The 21,281-nt window shown below is 43.8% G+C and overlaps 1 protein-coding gene across 13 annotated transcripts in view; it reads left to right on the top strand.

Moving 5' to 3' along the window:
- Window positions 1-21,281, top strand: part of SASH1 (SAM and SH3 domain containing 1) — a 290,860-nt gene that overhangs the window by 149,129 nt on the left and 120,450 nt on the right. For 4 of the 13 annotated variants that reach the window (XM_023750149.1, XM_023750155.1, XM_006084378.3 and 1 more), the window contains one exon: window positions 19,923-20,051. The exons of 1 other annotated variant lie outside the window; for it this stretch is intronic. In XM_023750149.1, coding sequence (XP_023605917.1) covers window positions 19,923-20,051 — 129 coding nt within the window. 8 more of the 13 variants (XM_023750151.1, XM_023750158.1, XM_023750148.1 and 5 more) reach the window with 7 other exon arrangements.

Below are 21,281 nucleotides of genomic sequence, written 5' to 3'. Positions count from 1 at the left end.
CTCATATTCCTCTGTTGTATGAGTGCGATGAGCCGTTGCTACCTTGGAGATGTGGCGATGTCTGCGCTGGCCAGGTACTGGGTGCAGTCCAGCATGGTCGCATCAGGACCTGGCGACACCCTTCCTTATGTGCGACTGCCTGGTGAGGTGGGTGGACAGGAAAATGGGCAGGGTGGAGAAGGGGAGACAGTTTTCTATGTGAGTATAATGACCAAGAGTTCCAGCAGACTCCCAGGAGCCTGCATTTGTTAAGATTCCTAGGAGGAAGTGTATATCAAGCTCCTGTGTTTGACATGTTGAGTTAAAGAAAGGCAGGATTGAGAAGCCCTTTGAGAAGGGGCAGGGCCCTCAGGGGCCATGGGACTCTCTGGCCAGAGGAGAGTATTAAGGACACCCACAAACATGAGATATGATGGATGGGGTTGATGTGAGCAAAGGGGGTGGGTGTGGAGAAGGGCAACATCCTTTCTACTCATTCTCTTTTATTTCCCTTTGTTTTTCTGCTCCCATTTTCAGAGCAGTGCTCTAGGTGTGCGTGTACACTCCTGTGTGGGTGTGTCGCTCAGGGGAGGGAGATTTTTAACTTCAGAAAGAAAAACTCTTCCTTCAGTAAACATTTATTGAGTGTCTGCCACATGCCAGGCACCCTGATAAATCCAGAGGAGACCCCAGGGACTGTGGTTCTGACTGTGGAATTTCTTCTGTAGCCAGGTGGGTTCGCCCTGAGTAGACTAGTTCTGGGCTGTAAAGCACTTTGATCTTGTCTAGGGAACACGCCTGAAGAGTTCTGTGTGTCTTTCTGTTATTTATTGTCATCATTCTTCCTTAAGCTAAACGCTTAGGCGAGCACACTTCAGTCCTACAGCGATCCGCAGTTGAGTCCAGTCATGCACATTCTTGACTCATAGATGCCAGTCATCCGCGCCATCGCCCAGCCCAGCTTTTCAGTTCTGCTGCTGCCAAGAAATTGTTCAGCAGACTCCCCGCTCAGGTGTGCAGGGACATAGGACAAGCTATGCTGTTTCTGTTTATATCCTCGGCCAGGCCACCCCTTTCTCTGTAGCCGGCAGGATTTCCTGGGGAAGCTGTCCGTGAGGGTGGGCCAGGGCGAAGCAGGATGTGATGACACACAGCCTCCTCTGCCCTTTGGGAGCTGCATTGAGATCCAGCCTAGTTGTGATTCCGGGCCCACCCTTCCTAGTTTGCAAGTTTCAAGGCCTGTTCTCCTGCCCCGGATTGGGGGGTGGTGTGGGGATAGATGGGTTTCTGCCCCCTTGCACTCGACCTTTCCCATTTCATGCTGTCTCACGCAGTACTGGGCAAAGAGCTCAGGAAGGGGCGCCCCCCAGAGCCCCCCAGAGCCCCTCTGTGTCAGCATCTCCAAGCCCCAGCTTGTCCCACAAGGCCACGGCCAGTCACCCGAGGGCTGCTGGGTCAGCTCTGAGCCCAGCTTCAGGAAGAGATGATGGATCAATCAGATGATGTGCTAATTTGTTTGGCTTGGCCAAGCACCCAAACATATGTTTCCTCTCACGCGGTTGAGTGAATTATTTAACTGTATACCTATGCAGCTTAGTAGTACTCTTACCTAACATACACTTTTATTTAAAAGTATAATGGCGGGGGAGGGTGGGAAGCTACTTTCTGTGGAAAGCCTCAGCAGATGGCTGTATAATTTAAATGAGCAGTAATATCAGCGAACGTTTGTTATATAGCCAACTGATGTAAGCCTATATTTCGGAGGCGATAAAGTTTGGTTTTGGAGTAGACAGGCATGGATTTGATGCCTGGGTCTGCTTTGGATTCGCCGTGTGACAGGAGACATGTCTGTCACTTCCCTGAATGTCTGTGCCCTCTTGGGAATTGTACAGTTAGTTGGTGAAACTTACTTTAAGTTCCGTATGTTTTAAGTGAAACAACATATGAGAATACTTGACATATAATACAGGTATTCAGATGCTCAATACATGTTAATTTCTCCCTTAACACTTGTCCTTCCAACCTCTCCAACACACACACACACACACACACACACACCAGTTTCTAGTTTTAGCATATTTTATAAACTTAAATGGAACAAAAGCTAATCCTTTGAAAGGCAGCCATATGATGTAAGAAGCTGCATGTTGTCTCTTCCCCTGGGGGGTACGGATTCCTTCAGTCGTTGAGTTTTTATTAATTGCCAACCTGTGTCTGTCTTGTGGTGGCTCTGCAGAGAGTTACAGATGCATGGCATTGTAAGAAGACGCAGGCGCTGGCCTGGCAGGGCTAGTACCTGTTGGGAAGAATACCTGGAGGTGCACATGTGAGCCCACTAGGAATAAACTCATGGGAGGTAGAGCGATTGTGTCATCATTAGGGGCAGACAGAGTGTAGGAGGGACCTGCCCTTAGATACACCTCCCTGCTACAAAGGATGAAAGGGCCATTTTGGAAGCTGGATTTATCGTGGCTTCTACATCTTGTTTTTTATCTGTAGGCATTCTGCTTCACTCTTTGAAACTATTTCTACCTGGACAAAGATCATTTCATTATGAGGCAGTAAGATTTTTGAAGCTAGGCGATCTAGCTTGGTCATGATATTCAGTAACATTGCAAGCAGCAGTGGTGGTTGTTACCGATGAGGGTAACTGTTGATTGAGTTCTGGGTGCCACATGCTGTTTTGAGTGCTATACACGGATTATCTCATTTATTTGGCAACTTAGTCCTGTGGACAGACACCTCTCTCTCTGAGGCACAAAGAAATTGAATAACTTGCTTTCTTGAGGTCAGAGCCTGGGACCTTAAACATTGCACCTCACTGGTTCTTCTTGACAAAAAAAGAGAAGTAAACCCAGACAAACAAACAAAACAACAACAACAACAACAAAAAAAAAACCTTCACAAAAATATATAAAATAATTTTCCAATAACAAATAACACTTTTCTCTTTTGTAGTTGGAAGGTGGGAATGAGGAAGGGCTTGTAAGGATAGATCAAGTGATTTCTCAAATGTCCCCTTCTGAACAAAGTATTCTGTGGTCTTTTAAGTGTATCCGGACATCCTTTATTAACAAATTGTGGAAAATGGACCAAATCCAGTGCAATTCTAAGAAACAAGTAGGTGATTAACTGTCATCAAGAAGTATATTGCTGCCCTAACCGGTTTGGCTCAGTGGATAGAGCGTTGGCCTGCGGACTCAAGGATCCCAGGTTGGATTCCAGTCAAGGGCATGTACCTTGGTTGCGGGCACATCCCCAGTAGGGAGTGTGCAGAAGGCAGCTGGTCGATGTTTCTCTCTCATCGATGTTTCTGACTCTCTATCCCTCTCCCTTTCTCTCTGTAAAAAATCAATAAAATATATTTTTTTAAAAAAGAAGCATATTGCCAAGCGCTTCATGCTCAGTATCTTTGCCTTGGTTATCTCCTTGAATGTTGCTGTCAGAATATCTACCTCATGGAACTATATTTTTCAGGACTGGCTAATTCTCTTCCTTCCTCCATTTTTTAAAAATACCTTTTAGTGATTTTGTCGCCACAGATGGGGATGGGAGAGATGAGCCTAATGTCACTGGAATAATGTTGAGGAAGAAATGAAGTGAGGTTGGAATTACTTGCCTAACTTCTTAGACATTTTCTTAATTATATGTATGGGAAAAATTAAATGGGCCTTTCTATATTTTTGTCTGTAAGTCCTGTAAGCCTTCTGTGGCCATGCTTCTGAGGTGGGGACAGGACTTGGTGTCAGTCTAGGCACAGAGCCAGGATGCCCTATGGCAGCGGTTCTCAAAGGGTTGCGACCCCTTTGGCAGTCGAACGACCCTTTCACAGGGGTCGCCTAAGACCATCCTGCATATCAGATATTTACATTACGATTCATAACAGTAGCAACATTACAGTTATGAAGTAGCAACGAAAATCATTTTATGGTTGGGTCACAACATGAGGAACTGTATTTAAAGGGCCAGAAGGTTGAGAACCACTGCCCTATGGGTTTATGGTGCTGGCTATGTAAGTACAGGTGAGAGGGAGCGGAGCCTTCTACTCCCCATACTTCCCTACACACCTGCCTTTTGGGACCTAGGAAGGTGGTAGAGTACCTGCACTTGGAGAACTGTTAACTCGAATGGCCTTTTGAGAATCTTTATTTCCTGTATTTATGGCCTGGTTTGCTTTTGGAGGCCTGCTCTTATTCTGGGATATTCATTAACAAACCAATTTTCCCTACGAGTAGCTGTTCACAGCACTTTCTCTCTAAATGTAATACAAAAAAAATATTTGCAGTTATCAAACTCCATCATTTATGATGTAGCTAGGCAGACTGTTTTGAAATAGTCTGTACTGATTCATACAAACTGGAATAGTGCAAATACTTCTTTTTGGATTATGTGAAAATGTTTAAATTGCAAATTGTGTACATGTAAATTACATAAGGAAGTCCAGCATCACCCCACCATGAATTCAGAAACACTGTCCCAAAAACCTGTTTCCACTGCCATGCTCTTTCACTTTTAGGCTTGTAGGCTGGAGCCAGTTCTTTACAAAGGCTTGTCTATGTAGTGAAATAATTTTCTTTTGCTAGTGGCTGTTTTGCAATATTATGCTTTACTGCGTTTGACTTTCTCACATTTATAAAACTAATAAACTATGTAAACATAAAAGTGCTAAGTGTTAGGACCGACACCTCTTAGGAGTTTATTTTTAATAAGCTTATGTAATTAACACCTTGAACTATATATTCCATTTGTTTCTTTTGAAATCATACAGAGAAGAGGATGATGCACATACAAAAGGCACCAGCATGGTTAATACTGGCTTTTCAAGGTATGATGAGGTCATGGGTCTTTTAGAAGTTAAAACTTGCCAATTACTTTTAAGTCAGAGGACTGAGGAGTAGATCTGTTAGTTCAAGAAAAAGAAATTAAAACATAAGCAATATAGAAATCATTTATACGCATCTCCCAAACAGCCTGAGCATGGTGCCTGGCACAGTGCTTGCTGATTGATGCTTTTCTTGCATTCATTCATGCATGCATGCATGCATTCATTCATTCATAAATTTATATTGAATCTTCTAGGTCAGTGGTTCTCAACCTTCTGGCCCTTTAAATACAGTTCCTCATGTTGTGACCCAACCATAAAATTATTTTCGTTGCTACTTCATAACTGTAATGTTGCTACTGTTATGAATCGTAATGTAAATATCTGATATGCAGGATGGTCTTAGGCGACCCCTGTGAAAGGGTTGTTCGACCGCCAAAGGGGTCGCGACCCACAGGTTGAGAACCGCTGTTCTAGGCACTGTCCTAAGCACTCAAAAGTGAACAAAACTTAGAAAAATCTCTGTCCTTATGGACCTTTTATTTTAGTTGGAGGAGGGAAACGAAAAAGACACGAGTAATGTGCAAACCAGTTTAAATAGTGAAGAGTGGTGAGGAGAAAGATAAGGCCAAGAACCGGGTTGGAGATGGTGTGTGCAGGAGAGGGAGGGTGCACTTTCAGGTAGGACGTCCCTGGAGAAGAGGTGTTTCAGTAACCTCTGCAGGAGAAGGGCTCATGACAGGGGAAAGAGCAGTACAGGCAGGAGAGGAGCAAGTTCAAAGGCCAGGCGAGCCTGGTGGGTTTGGAGTGTGGGAGGAGGAACAAGGTAGCCAGTGTGTGCACAGATGTGATGGGCCTTCCAGGCCACACGGAGACTGTGGCCTTCACTGAGTGTGCGGAGCCTGAGGAAGGGAGGCTTTTGAGCAGAGGAACTGGATTTGACTTAGGTTCTAACAGGGCTGCTGTGTTCAGAGGCTGCACAGGAGGCAGCTGAGTATTTGGTTTCCTCGGATAACATAGAGCTGTTGAATTGCTATGCTTTGTGAATGGAAAAACACGGCTCATCCTGACGGAATCAGCATTGAAAATAAACCCCAAAACCTAGGTGACCCTTTAAGAGGCTTGATAGTACATTTAATTTTCTTTGTAGGCTCTCCTCCCACATTGTGGCAAACAATTAAAATAAAAATTTGTCCTGTTCACATCACAGGAAAAAAAAGTAAAATTGCCCTTTTTTTATAGAGCAATTGAGAAACATAAAAAAGCACAGGTGGGTGATGGACATGTTTTAACTAGTTCATTTCCTTTAATGAGATTTTTTCATTGGGAATCCAAGAGCATGGATAGGAAGAAGGGAACTATGTGCAAGCAAACACTGACCTGTAAAACTGTTCAAAGAAACAAGGTTTGGCTGATGAGTAGATAAAAGTGTTAACTCTTCGATAAAGTGAATTGCTCTTTTAAAAAGGTAGACATTAGATATTGAAACATTAGATGTGAGAACTCCAGTGGTGATGTCAGTGAATTCTCAGTTCCTGAGCAAATTGGAAAAATGTATACACACACACACACACACACACACACACACACTGAGTGGCCAGATTATTATGACTGGCCAGATTATTATGACTACCCCATCAGTACAATGAAGTGAATTAGTTATGCAAATAATAATAATAATAATAATAATAATAAAACTTTGAGAGTATTTGCTTAGGAAGTTTTCAATATTCAGTATTTTTGGAAGTGTCAATGAAGTACTATATAGTGTCAATGAAGTGTCAATGAAGTATTCTCTCTCTCTCTCTCTATATATATATATATATATCTATATATATATATATAGATATATATATATATATATATATAGAGAGAGAGAGAGAGAGAGAGAGAGAGAGAAAGAGAGAGAGAAAGTAATCCTCACCCAAGGATATTTTCCCATTGATATTTAGGGAGCGTGGAAGAGAGAGGGAAAGACAGAAACATCGATGTACAAAAAGCACATCGATTGGTTGCCTCCTGCACGGGCCCTTGACCAGAATCGAACCCGGTACTCTACCCACTAAGCCAAACCAGCTAGGGCGAAAAATGAATATTTTTATTCTTGTGATAATTGGCTCAATAGATTTATGTGCGTTCGTTTTAGATTTTTGTTGTTGTTCTCTTAGACATAAGATGACTGTCAGGTTGCACTGTGACCCCGTATAGAATGTGATACACAGCAGCTAATCTTCACTCTCCACTTCCAATATGTTTTTAATCTCTGAGTAAGAACAGAAGCATGTGCTTAGGGTCCTCTTTCAGAGCACTTTCACATTATATTCTTGGCAAACATGTAAGTCTTTTATGATGAAAGTTGAGATCATCTTGAGGGGGAATGATGTAGTTAGGAAAGAACTTTTCTTCCCAAAGAAATTGCAATAAAAGTATGGCCATCATATCATATGTAATATTTTATATGGTTACATCCATAGGTGGACAGATACGTAGATATGGAAACAGATCATACTCAACGTTTATGTGCCTGGAACAAGAAGAGTAATGTGGTGGTGCTGATATTCTCTAGATTGGATTTTCTTAAATCTGCCAGTAGAGGTTGGAATGTGATACAGGATGAAGCCAACAGGTTGTCCCGGTTCATCCCACATGTAGTGGTCTCCAGAGTCCCTACAGGCAGGCCTTAGTGCACCACTTGCTATTGTGTGAGTGACTTGGGCCCAGGAGTAGGTCACAAGAGCAAATGCCAGAACCTAAGTCATGAAATATGCTTGAGAAGGGTTAGGTGTGTAACAAAGAGATGTTTTTGAATCACTTGGAGTTTTTCCAGGGCAGTGAGTGAACTGGTTTCTGCCTGATCCTGGGAAGAAATCACCCAGTTGGTGTCACATGAATGAAATACACTAAATGGTGTCCAGTCAATAGGGACAAACAGGTTTCCCCGCAGCTCATTGTTGCTCATTCCGGAAAGGGAATATGCATGTCACTGTGGCCATGGCATTGCTCTAGTGTTTGCTCTCTGACAACACCCAAACCAGTGGCATCCAGGTGTGGTTTTCTGCTGGTCTCCCTGATGGCAGCTGAAGGCAAAGGATTCAACCAGGTAAGTTCCTGATGTATTCAGTGCCTTTTCATTTGAGTCTGCCTTTGTTTCAAAACGCTCAATGGCTTTTCCTGTCAGGATGTGAGAAGAATGTGAGACTTTAGTGACCTTAAGCCCATTGAACTATCCCTTTAGTTTTTTTGGTACAAGAAACTTATATTGGATTCCAACAAGATTTTTGACCCTCAACATGTTAAGAATTATCAGTAGTAAGTGGAAACAAAAATCAATATGTTCTGAAACTGGACAACCGATGGATCTGGGCTGCCTGTCACTACTTGGGTCAATTAAGCAGAAACAGGCTTGATCATATATGAGCATTTATTCCAATAATATAGCAGCATGGGAGAGCAGCAGGTCATCCACAAATATCTGCTCTGCACCCCACCATATGCCAGCTGCTTATATTGGGTAGAAGGACAAAGGTTATATGGGGGAAGGAGGCAAAAGGAATAAGAATGGGCATGCAAAATGGTATTACAGGCATGGGGAAATAGGAAAAAGGAATAAAAATGGGTATACAGATTATAGGCAGGTGGGGATGGGAGCCTCTGTTGTTTGGACAATAAAGTTGTTAATCTTTCCATGATAATAGGCAGTTCTTAACTCCCAGGTTCCAGCTTTCTTTAATCAGAGCTAAGTAATCAGGGATTAATATTTCTTATAATTATAGCTAGTCCCCAATATTCTATTTCTGCCCTGAACAGTTCTATATGTGAAGAGACCTCAAACTGGTTCCCTTCTCTTCTCCTGCCCCCTGTTCTGCCTGCCACACCCCTGCATTGATCTTTTAGCCACTTCTGGTAGCTGTTCCTCTTGAAACAGGTTAGGCTGTCTCCTGACTCAGAGGAACTACGTTTGTTGGCCCTTCTGCCTAGAACCTATTCCCCACCCTCTCACCTGGGACTTCATTTGTCATTTCTAATGATGTATTTTTGTGTTTGGGTGTCTCACTCACTGGTCTGAATTACTGTTGTAAGGTTGGTGGAGACAGGCTGAAACTATGAAAGCTCGCCTTTATGATAGGTAGGCAGTTAGACATGAGCGGCTGGGGTGGGACCTGCCCTGACAGATGTAACAGGAATGTTTCTTAATAAATCCCACTTTGCTTTACTTTCATTTTCATTGACCTTAAAGTCTTTTCTGTGTGGTCGAGAAGAACTGAGGTGCCAGCCTGTAACTTCAGTCTGTAACACTTATATGTGAGAATGCTGGACTAGTGGGTGTATGTCATTGCATAGTTATTAACGCTATGGCACCCTCAGGAAGGGGAGAGATCAGCTCTACTGACTTCCATTTATTCCTTCATTCATTTCATCATTCCTTCATTTATGCACTGATAGATATTTCTCAGGTAATTGCTAAGTGTCAGGCATTTCATGGTGTTAGCTGCTGAACATGCAAAAACGAGTAAGACCCAGCTCCAATCCCTAGGGCAAAAATAGAATATTGGGGACTAAGTACAGTTATAAGAAATATTAATCATGCTTTATTAACCGTGATTGCCTTGTTCTGATTAAAGAAAGGACATTCTAACCTGGCTGGGAGTTGTACACCCCAGGGACCTGGGAGTCAATCTTGGAATACAGTCCATTCTCATTCAAGAACTGCCTATTATCGTGGAAAGATTAACAACCTTGTTGCCCAAAGAGTGGAGTCCCACCCCAGCCCGCATTGCCTACTTCCCATGCCTGTAATTCCTACTTCTCTGTGTAATCTTTATCCTACCCAATATAAGCAGGCGGCTTATGGGGGGAGGGGGGTTGCAGAGCAGATTTTTGTGGATGACCTGCTGCTCTCCCATTCTGCCAGCATTATTGGAATAAATGCTCATATGATTCATCCCTGTCTCTGCTTAATTGGCTCAAGTAGTGACAGGCAGCCCAGACCCAATGGTTTGTCCAGTTTCACAACTTTCAAGGACTTTAAAGTTTCCTGGGGACAACAACTATGTAAATAATAAAAGTCACTCTTTAAAAATGTCTTAACATAGAAAATTTCAAATACTACAAAAGTAGAGAGAATATTTTAAAGATCCCCTATATCCCAGCACTACAGTTATCAATAATGGTCAGTTTTATTTCACCTATGCCTGTACCCACTCCTCTTCCCTCCCCCCATGACCTTGAAGCAAGGAAGACATTAGGTCATTCCACTGTGTGATTTACTCTGATGTCCTGGGAAGATTAGGTGTCATACAAAGTCCATTGTGAAGGGTGGGCTGCTGTCTGCGGGTCAGTAGGGTAAAAGAAAGGGGTTGGAGGCAGAAGAAACGACGGGGGAGTGGCTGTAGTGCTTCATGTTGTAGTTTGATTTCTCCAAAACTAGTGCATGGACGGGGAGGTGGAGCCATGGTAGAATCTAGAAAAGGCAAACAGTTCAGATAAAAGGGCTCTTGTATTGCAGGCAACAGACTGACTTTGTCAAATCTTCACTGGGAGACATTTACAGTTTTCACGATATATATTTTGAAAGTTACAGTGGGCATGGGATATAGAGTGGGTTGTAAATGAGATGGGATTGGAGAGAGGGTGGAGGGTGAATAGCTGGGAAGCTTTGTCAGTGGCTTGAAACACTGCTAGGGTTAGGATGGACAGACTTTTTCAGACATTGAGGGGGAAAAAAGAGATAGTGGAGAAGAAATGTTATAATAACACAGATTTGTTTATGACACATTATAATGTTATATTAGACTTAGTGACCTCTTACTTTGGGGATAAGGGAATTACTCCTGAGAGTCGGATATGATTGAAACTGGTGGGGATGGAGAGTTCAGACTGACTGTCTAGGAAGAGTAGGCATAGGCATTTGTATGCCGCTAAGGAGATGCAGAGCGTAAGTTTGGGGCATCCGACTTTTTCAGTACGGGGCCATGTGATTAGTATGCTCAGGTTTGTAAGTCATGTGAATTTTTATTGATAACACTGAGTAGGTATTACCTGCCAGTTCTTAAAAAATGTGACCTTTTGGCAACATCACCAAGAAAGAGTTTAATCAACACTAGTTCTGTGACAGTGAATGGTTATAAGCATGATGCCTGTTGCCAGTTTTGATCAGGACATCAGGACTTCCACGTCTCATTTAACAGCCCCACTGCCCTCAGGATGATCCGAGGAAATCAGCTGGTCATTCCAGTGCTGATTCCACTTCCTGACCCTCTGCTCAAGCTGTGGTAGAATAGAATTTCCATAAAACACAGCAAACTCATATTGTATAAGTTTTAACACCATAACCAGGAATTTCAGGATTGTTCTGAGATTAATATATTCATTTCCAAATGTCTAAGAATACTATAGATCACTCCCCCCTCCCCCAATCAGATCTTTATTGGTCAAATGCTCGAGAATGTCCATACACTCATGATTATGTGTCAAAGGCAGCCAGAGAAAGTGCAAAGTGTGATTCATACTCATCAAATCTCTGAATCTGATCTGAAATTGTGACTTCATTCCCACCCAACTAGCTCGCTCTGCTGTTCCTTCCAGATCTGTTAAGCCCTGGGCAGTTTAGAAATGAGAAGTGAGTTCAGCCTGAAATTGCCATCTGCTAAATCCACATGTCCGTTTTGAGTGTGAATCTGACTTGAACTTTTTAGAACAAATTGCCACTGTTCCAGTCTTCCCCGTGTATTTTCGAGGTTCTGAGAGTTCCTGTGAAATGTCCTGTTTGAGACATTGATAGCCCAGCAAACTGGATCTTTCAGAGCCTTTAATTCAAAAAGACCTTATGTTAAGTACGCAGTTTAGTAAATCCTTTCAACAAGTTTCCATGACTTAACCCTATGACTGCATTAAAATAAACTACAGGCCATACTTGGCTTTTCTGTCCAGTAACAGTAAGCATTCATGTTTCTTGATTTTATATTGTTTACTTAGCACCTACCACAGTATTTGGAATGTCATAGGTGTTCAGTTTTGAATTACATTGAATTAATGTAATATTCCATTAGGTGTTGATGATTGAAGGGTGTAATTTTATTGCCTTGATCACTTGCTTCATCACTCCTGACAACCAACGTGATATGAGAGATACCAGCATGCGCTCTCCCCACGCGGAGGTAATTTCATTCCATTTATTGCAGCGACTCCTCTCCATGGCCAGAAAACTGAGTTTGTTCATATTTAGACCAAGCTTTTTCAAGTTCTTTCCCTGGAGAGAATTAAGGATTACAAGTTCATGTACAAGATTTTGATAATAACATTTTTGATAAAAAAATCTCAAGCTCTTCCTAACCTAGGGTCAGGCAGGCTGCATTGGGCCTGACGGAGGAAGAAGGGAAGGACAAAACGCTTCTGCTGTGACTTTAAACCCATCGAACTGCTGATGACATTTCCCTAAGAGAACAGGAAGCACAGGAAGAGAAAAATGCAGGAGAACCTTGGGGGCATCTGCGTTTAGGCTTGACTGTGGATAGGGGTTGTGAGAATTCCAAGGAGACCCATGGGCAGGGAATCTATAATAGACTCCAGAGTAGAGCCTTGGGGGGCAGATCCATCAGTGACTTTCAAACTTTTGTCACAGGTTTCCTGGAAGGTATATTTTTCATCAGGTGGATGGTCTACACAGGCATAACTGGAACGAACACTGTAGGAAACAGTGCAGACAGTCCCTGATGTATAATGGTTCGACTTAAGACTTTCCGACTTTCTGATTCTATCAGGGAATTTGAATGTGGCATTTTGAATTTCGATCTTTTCCTGGCTATCGATGTGTGGATTGATACTCTCATGATGCTGGGCAGTGGCTGGGAGCCATAGCTCCCCATCAGCTGTGCTGTCAGGAGTGTGAACAACCGATACTTGACAGTGCACTGTGTTGCTAGCATTTTGGACATTTTTGTGTTTTGTGTTTTTGCATCCCATCGTGTCTGTGAAACAACCATATGTGTCTCTTGCTTCTGGTGAGAAGAAGCAGGCAGTTATCCTAATATGAAACTCAAGATAATTTCCCAATTGTGGGCTAATGTCAGTGTTTGGAGCATGTTTAAGGTAGGCCAGGCTAAGCTATGATGTTGGCAGTTAGATATATTCAGTGCATTTTTGACTTGATGATATTTTCAACTTATGATGGATGTATTGGGACGGAACCGCATTATAAGTAGAGGAGCATCTGTACCCTTTCTTCTTGGGCCATAAGCCACCAACATTTTCTGTTCTGTTGGTACTGTCCTATGCTCTGCAATGTTATTTACACAAATTCTGTTCTCATGCCTAAATGTATCTTAGGATTCTGGTGGCTTAGTCTGGTGTCAACCTAGAAGCCAGAAATGAAGCTGCCGCGGCCATATATTTTAGACTCTGACGGTTGTTGGAGGGTGCTGGGCATCGCGGCAGCCCTGCAGGGTGTCACTGACCTGCGAGCTTACCTTGTTAGCATGAGGCAGCACCCAGACCTGCAGCAGGTCCAGGTCCTGCCAGCTCGCCTTCATCTTCTGGGGAGTCCTGAGCCCAGTGTGTGTGCGGGTCCAGCATGAAGAGCTCAAGCTTCTGTTGTAGGTCACTCCCAACTGCCAGGTAGGAGATGATGAGAAATAGACGTGGGTTCCAGTTGTCCTCATGGTCCCCGGGTTCTCATGGGCTCAGTTTTGTTCTTGCTTTTTCACGACCAGCTTCCTTCCTAACTGCCGGCCTGGCCAACCTATGGTGGCTTTAGGCTCAGTAGTACATGCAGAGGCAGCAGCCTGTGCAGACTGTTTCACCAACTGCCAATTACCCACAGCAGTTGTGCGTCTCTGATCTGACCTTGACCCAAATAATCCTAATGAGTTATGACCTGCAGGGTGAGTACCACTGCAGTTGCTTGTCTATTTGGGAATAGGAAGGAACTTAGAACTTTTTATGTATACTTTTTTTTGGTCTCATTTAAAATGCCCATGTTTGTGTGTATTTTTATTGTAAATAGTTGTACTAGTTGTAAATGGACATAGTTTATGTTAATAAGTGCTTATGGTTGTAAGTAGATATAATATATTTATAAGTAATTATACTGTATTAAGTGATTCCCTACCCCAGTCCTTTTTTTTAAAAAAAAAATCCTCACTGATGGATATTTTTTCCATTGATCTTTAGAGAGAGTGGAAGAGGAGAGAAGAGGGGGAAAGAGAGAGAGAGAGAGAGAGAGAGAGAGAGAGAGAGAGAGATCAGTGTGAGAGAGATACATCAACTGATTTCCTCCTGCACACGCCCTTCCAGGGCTGGGGGTTGAACCTGCCACCCTTTGGTCCGCTGGCTGGCACTCTAACCATTGATGGTCCACTGGCTGGCACTCTAACCATTGAACCCAAATGGCCAGGGTCCTACCCCAGTTTTTTCTGTTATTTTTTTGGAGACCTTTGAAGACCACTGTCTGAGAAGCAGCTGCTGAGAGTGTTGGGAAGGAGAGAGTGTTAGTATTGCCTGCTGTGAGGCCCTTCCTTCATCAGAAGTGGATTTCTGTTAACTGGAGACCACTGATGCACAGTAGTGGGTGTCATGGCATCAAGATCATATTTGCCCAAGTGATAATTAGACATAGGCTTTGGCAAGTTCTGGGTGTTTCTGGAGAGAAGGGAATGGAAGATGTGAAATCAGCCACCCTCTAGCCACCTGCCCCGTGGGTGTGCCCCCAGGGCCCTTCCTACCCACCAGCATGACCTAATATGTCCCTTTAGAATATGGTTTGGTTGTTATGTACAAAAAACTTTCTGGAGACAAACTGTATTCCAGCTCAAACCATGTGCAGAAATGCTGAGAGTGATTCTTCAGAGAAAAATATTTGAGGTCAATTATTATATATTCAATGAATTTCTCCAGAACGATGTGGCAGGATGAAATGACAGAGCTGGTACAAAACAGTGACATCTCACAAATTTAAAAAGGCTGAAGAAGGAACCAGAATTAAAGACTTTTTTTACGGCAGTAGCAATTTCATTTGAAAGGTTGCTGAAAGTGTTTATCACCTCAAAAATCTTTAAATAAGCTAATTAAGAATAAAACACATTGTGAAGTCATTGGTTAGGCTTCATGGATTTAGCTTGTAGAGGATTTAGCTATTTACTTGTCTATCCCTCTCCAAAACAACAGTGTAAATATCACGTATAAGTTATATTATATCAAATATATCCTATATGTACTTATTATTATGGACAGAAAAGGTAGAGACACAATAAATAAGTAAGCCAGGAGTCTCAACTTCGGGCATTCAGAGCAACACATTGAGTTTTCCCTTGAGGCTGTGTTTTTATACATAGTATTTAAAATAGCAAGTCCACACATTTATTTGCATTTCATTTGCATGTAATCTGCATACAGCCTTACAGATTACATGTGTTTCCTGGGGTCTTCAGAGTAACACCCCCCCCCCCAAGCCTGTGAAGATACTCTAAACCAAAAATGACATCTGGAGAAAGAAGAAACAAAAATAACAATCTCATAGTGCTTTTAGTTTTCACTTTTTCCAGAGACAGAAGTTCCCTGGGAGGTAAAAATCAGTTGTTGAGAGAGCAGTACTTTGTTTCTTTTCTCCTTAATTGAAAAAGCAGCCCCCCCCCCCCCCCACCTCATCCCCTACCCCCAGTCTGAGCTGTTTGGTACATAGCCCCTTATCTCTGTTTTTGTGCTGGTGTGTAAGAGATGGATGTTTGGTAGAAACGTGTGCTATGGCTTTTCAGGAAGAATACACAAGTATTGTCTTCCATTGAGCTGACACTGGTAGTGGGACCATAGATTTAATTCAAGTCTGTGCCAGTGACCTGGATATCCACATGGAAAGATGCTGTGACATGGTCTGTAACAAGAAAAGGGAAGAGAACTTGAACTTGCATCTCTCTCTCTCTCTCTCTCTCTCTCTCTCTCTCTGACAGGGGTGGGAAAATGCTTGTAAAACAATAACGTGACACAAAATTTCACAATTTACTTTTAAGAATTATTTTGAGGAAATAAAAATTTCCCCTGTCCCCAAATTTGAATAAACATTGCTTCAGCCTCTAATGCGTGAGAATCAAAGAAGAAGTGAAACAGATTAGGCAAGTATTAAACTCTGGAGCAGAAAACATTAAAAAAAAAGTTAAACGAGAGTTGGTTTCAATGGTTTAATAATTGTATCTATTATAATAAACTAGAGATGATTTAAAGTTACTATAGTTAGTTTATTTTGTAACATCAATGCCTCCGGACATTGGCATTGTAGGGTGTTGAGTCAGACATGGACTTCATAATCAAAAGGAAAGATGCGTACTAGGCGTGGAGCTATCGAAATACAGCTGCATTATTTAAATTCCCTACAACTAATGTTGCAAACATTTTTCGTGAGATAAATATTTTTACTGACAGGTCTGTACTATTTCAAGTAAGAACACGTTGGATAGAAACGATGCAAAGGTTTTCAGATAGTCCCGAACGAGATGGATGGGAAGGCTCCTTTCTGGGGATGGCAGACAGGACCAACTTTTTTGCCTTTTTTGGCATTTAAATCATCAAGACTGATGAAAGTGCTAATTATGGGGACTTAGTGCACATCTGGAAAGCAATTTGGGAAAACACAGAGGCAGCTGAGCCACCCTGTTCTGAATGATCATTTGCTGAGCAACAAGTATGGAGTGAATACCGCAGCCTAAGATGTTTGCTGTCTTTGGCCTGAGTTAGTTGAACAGCTGTTTTCTCCTTCATGACCTACAGATATATTTTGAGGCTCCCACATTGCTAGGAAGTTCCGAGTGATTGGGAGTGAGGGCTGGGGAATTAAATGTTTTTACTAGTAGGAAAAACGTTTGATCAACAGCTTCGAAACTTTGGAACTGCAGTGAACGGTTGGTTTTGAAGGTGTTGCTAGGATATTTGAGAGAGGAGAGAAAAAGGGGAAAAGTAAGTGGAACAAAGCTACATTAATAATTGAATTTTTTTTTGAGTGGCCTTGATTTAGTCCATGAAAACAGTGGGTTGTGGTAACTTGTACAGCTCATATAAAGGCTGGTTATTTCTGTGAGAAGGCAGAGTTCCAGATGAGAGTGCTTTGGCTGGGACACTACAACTCCTAGTGCCTCTGTAAATGAGAGATAGATAGATAGGTAGATAGCTAGGTAGGTAGGTAGGTAGATGATAGATAGATGATAGATAGGTGTTAATTTCCATTAAGAATGTATAACACGACTAACAGGCTCACTCAGGCACTCAGGTATTAGATGTGGATGTTGTACTTGGTCGAAGGTGGCAGGTATGTTTCATTTCCTGGATGGATGAAAGAAGGTTTCTGGGTGAGGACAGCATCGTATTCTGGGGAGACCAAGACCACTCTAGAGAGCCCAGGGTCTCCCAGAGGCCCTAGTTGTTGTGGGGAGTAGCAGGATCAGGGTGAAAACTCATAAAACTGGGTTTTAGATAAAGTGTTTGAACGTCCTGTGCCCTCCACCTTCTAACTCACTCCAAAGGGAGCTCCTTGGTCTCTCTCGGTCTCTGCTGGGCCGAGTGAGCTAAGAAAACGGGGGGTTCTCGGAGAGAACTGGAGGGGACGGTGAGGGCTTTGTTTCCTTGACGTGTGAGCAACATCCCAGGTTAATGGAGGCAGATGCTGATGCTACGTGGCCCAGCTTCCTCTGTCCTCGGAGCTGTCCAGGTGCTTCCCCGCTGGCGGAGGCAGCTGTGGACGGGCCCTTGCCTCGGCGGGCACTTTGCTCTCACAGTCCTGGCTGTCAGTAGCTGGTGGTCAGGACAGATGTTCCCATGGGAGCAGCTCACATGCCCTCCCTCTTTGCTGAAGATTCTTCCAGTCCTTTCTCCTGGTGTTAGCCCAGGTGCACGGGGTGGGAGAGGGCCCACTGGCGGGAAAGCCGCCACCGTGGGGGCTGCTTGTTGATTGCTGTCTGGCTCCGCTGGTCCGCCCAGTCTGCACACCTCAGCTCCTTCCTCAATGGGTTGGAACTGGGGAGGGAGGTGAAGGGCCCTGAAGCCGGGCCGGTCAACTTGGGGCTTATTTTGTAGGATGGGACATGGGGGTGGTATGGCTAATTCCCAGGGGCGAGAGACCCAATCAGATCTGTTTACTAGTATATGGCAAGGTCGCTTGAGCGGGTCAATGGCAGATTAGGAGACAGGAGAACCAGGTGGGAGGTTGTAGATATTCGTGCGGTGGCCCGTGTGGCATGTGCTGTTGAGTTGAGGCGGGTCAGGGCAGACCTTTGCATCGTGATTTGATTTAGCAAATTATTTCAGGAACCTCACCTTAAGATATTCTGAGGTGCTTCCCTCTTTCCTAAGAGTGACTGTTTCCTGGCATTTTCCTTGTCTGAAGACAGAAAAGCAAAGGCCCGTAGGGTAGGCTGGCCGCCTCTGTGGATTTCCTCAGAGGCTCAGCACAGAGTCCGCCCTGACTGATGTTATTTCCTAATTTACTCGACAGTGAACATTTGAAGAGCCGGGTCGGTTCCTACCTCTCTACACTGTCCATCCAGCCTGTCCTCTCAGACAGTGAGGGAGTGACTTTTGCCCAGACGAGTTCAAATATCTCACTGGTCTTGGACGAGCCCCCCTGGCCCCTAGCTCTATCCTGGGCAATTACCGCAAATGTGGGAAGGGAAGAATATTTTCTAGAAATTCATTGCTTTCAATTTCTGTTTCCCCGTTTAGTTCTGTAAAACCAGGGAATGCAGAAGTGGGGGTAGTGATGATTGTTGCTCTGAGGCAGGCTCCTGACGGGGGCCCCGAGGTCTGCAGCACAAGGCTCTGGAGAACTCTTAGTCCCCAGACCTGAGCTGTGCCTAAGTGTGCTTTTCAGTATGAGACACGTTTCCCTGTGGGGGTGGTGCTGCTGTGAATTACGCCAGGAGGCTGGCCCGGGGTCTGTGAAATGCAAAGTGTGTGCACCTTTCAGGTTGTCTAAAACTTGCATTTTTGGGGGCTGTCTTGGTAAAATCATTTTTCTGGGTTGTCTTGGTGGGGTCATTTACTCAAACCAAAGGAAGGTGTGCTGGGAGGTGAAAAGGGGTAGGGGAGACCTTTCTCTGAATGAAGGGAGGAAGGAAGGAAAGACTAGAAGAAAGGGCATAACTTACAAGTGGCTGCAGCATGTTTGTCATCTTAGGTGTCTGTGTTCAGACATGTATTTAGGAATCAGCTCCCTTAAAGGAAGACTATAGTCGGAAACAGGACCTTGTAGTGAATGTTATGAACTACGCAGCTTTTGAACACTTACTGTGTACCAGGTGGACTTGGATGGGCTAAGTTCTAAGTGGTTTATGATCCTTCATTACTCCTCCCTGTGAGGGAGGGACTGTTACTCTCCCACTGTTGCCAGAGGTTAGGAACGTGCCTGAGGTCACGGAACCACCCGTGCCAGCGAGCTGGGTGTGAACTCAGGAGTGTGGGCTCCAGCACACCTTCTGGGCACTTTCCTCAGGAAAGAGACAGATGTGATTCCTTATTTGTTTAGGTGACTTTGTAATGTGTACTTTTGCATCTGTACTTGGAATGACTCCACTTTCCTGAGGGTCTCCTGGGAGGGGATGGTTCAGGTGTGTCCCAGATGCAGCGTTCCCCATAGGTTGCTGAAATCTCGGATGCCAATCAGAACTTCTGGGAGTGGTGTCCTGGCATCAGGATTTCACAAAAGCTTCCCAGGAGGTTCTGATGCAGCCAGGGCCCACGGGGCTTTAGGGAGCCTCGTACTGACACGTGCCTCTGCTGAAGGGACTTCCCTGGAGGTGCCTTAGCCGTGCTAAGCAGGCAGAGGTGTGGGTTAGCTGTGGCTTGGGTACCCCACAGTCCCAGGATGGGGGCCTGGCTTCTTTGCTCATTAGCCCTGCCAACTGGGGCCGTTGCTCAACTTCTTGGAGTTACGGTTTGTCTATCTATACAGCGAGGAACTAGGTCCTGTGTCCAGGGGCTGTGCTGACATTTGGAATTGTCACCTGGCACATGTTCCCCACCTAATAAATGACAGCTATCACTGAAAACCCTGTGGAGAGGGAGACGGCATGGCGTGGGGCGTTTGCAGGTGGACTGACTGTCTTGTTCTTTTCCTGTTTCTCCCTCCCGCCCTCCTCACCCTCAGGATGGCTCCCTAGGCAACATCGATGACCTGGCACAACAGTATGCAGATTACTACAATACCTACTTCTCCGATGTGTGCGAGAAGATGGAGGAGCTGCGCAAACGGCGGGTTTCCCAGGACCTGGACATGGTGAGTGCGTGGCACTGGGGACGTGCTCCTGCCCAGCTAGCTGCTCCTGTCCCTGCTCATGGCCCAACACCCCCTCTTTCGGCCTTCTATGGTACTGATGTGCATGGAGCATCAAACTGCAAGCTGCTAAACTAGTTTGGGATGAAAAATTTCAGATCCCTAAAAGGTTAATAACCCAGTTCTGCATGTATCAGACTGAATGAGTATTGGCTGGGGCAGTATGATCAAAACTTTGTATTCATTAAAAGGCTTGATTTTTTTTCTTTAACTTAAGGGAAAGGATGTTTTTACTGTTGGCCAGTATATTAAGTACAACCTTTTAATTGACTTTTAAGCCCAAAGGTTGTCTAAGCTACTTCTGTCCTTACTTCCTCCCTTCCCCTTCTCCTCCTCTTTTTCCTCCCTTTTTTCCTCCTCCTCCTTTTAAAAACAAAATAAGATTAAAAAAAGCAAGACCCCCCTCGCCCCCCTAATCTCTCACCTAGCAATAACCATGTTGGTATTTTAGCAGATCTCTGCTCAGAGGTTGTCTGGGCATTTTTATATCAGCAATGTAATTCTTGCTTTTTTCCTTAACATTTTATTATATTCTTCCTTTTTTTAAAATATGTTTTTATTGATTTCAGAGAGGAAGGGAGATGGAGAGAGAGATAGAAACATCACTGATGAGAGAGAATCATTGATCGGCTGCCTCCTGCATGCCCCCTACTGGGGATCAAGCCTGCAACCCAGGCATGTGCCCTTGACCGGTATCGAACCCGGGACCCTTCAGTCCATAGGTGACGCTCTATCCACTGAGCCAAACCAGCTAGGGCATATTTTTCCATGTTTAAGACCTCTTTGTCATCACTATTTTCATGGCTACATTCTCTTCTTTCACTCAGGTATATTGAAATCCATTTGGCTGGTTTGTAAAGGGTTTTATGTGTATAATTAGTGGAGCATTTGAACTTGCATGTGATAAGTAGTAATTGAATAGCTTAGGTCCTCTCTAAATAGATAATCTATATGTATGCTATTATTTCCATGTTGTGCATTTATTGTAAAATACCTTACTGGAACTTCTGCTTTACTAGTTAAAATTTGCTGCTTATGTTATACTTGAATGCATTTTGGTTCAGTGCTTTTTAAATTGTTTTGTTTCCCTGTGGTGACCTTTAAGACCACTTCAGGAATGTGAGCAGATGAAGAGGCTAAACCCTCCGTGCCTCCTCACCACATCTGGATCAC

The sequence above is a fragment of the Myotis lucifugus genome, unplaced genomic scaffold (assembly GCF_000147115.1).
Source record: "Myotis lucifugus unplaced genomic scaffold, Myoluc2.0 scaffold_11, whole genome shotgun sequence".
NCBI lineage: Eukaryota > Metazoa > Chordata > Mammalia > Chiroptera > Vespertilionidae > Myotis > Myotis lucifugus.
This window is presented reverse-complemented; position numbering and strand designations above follow the sequence as displayed.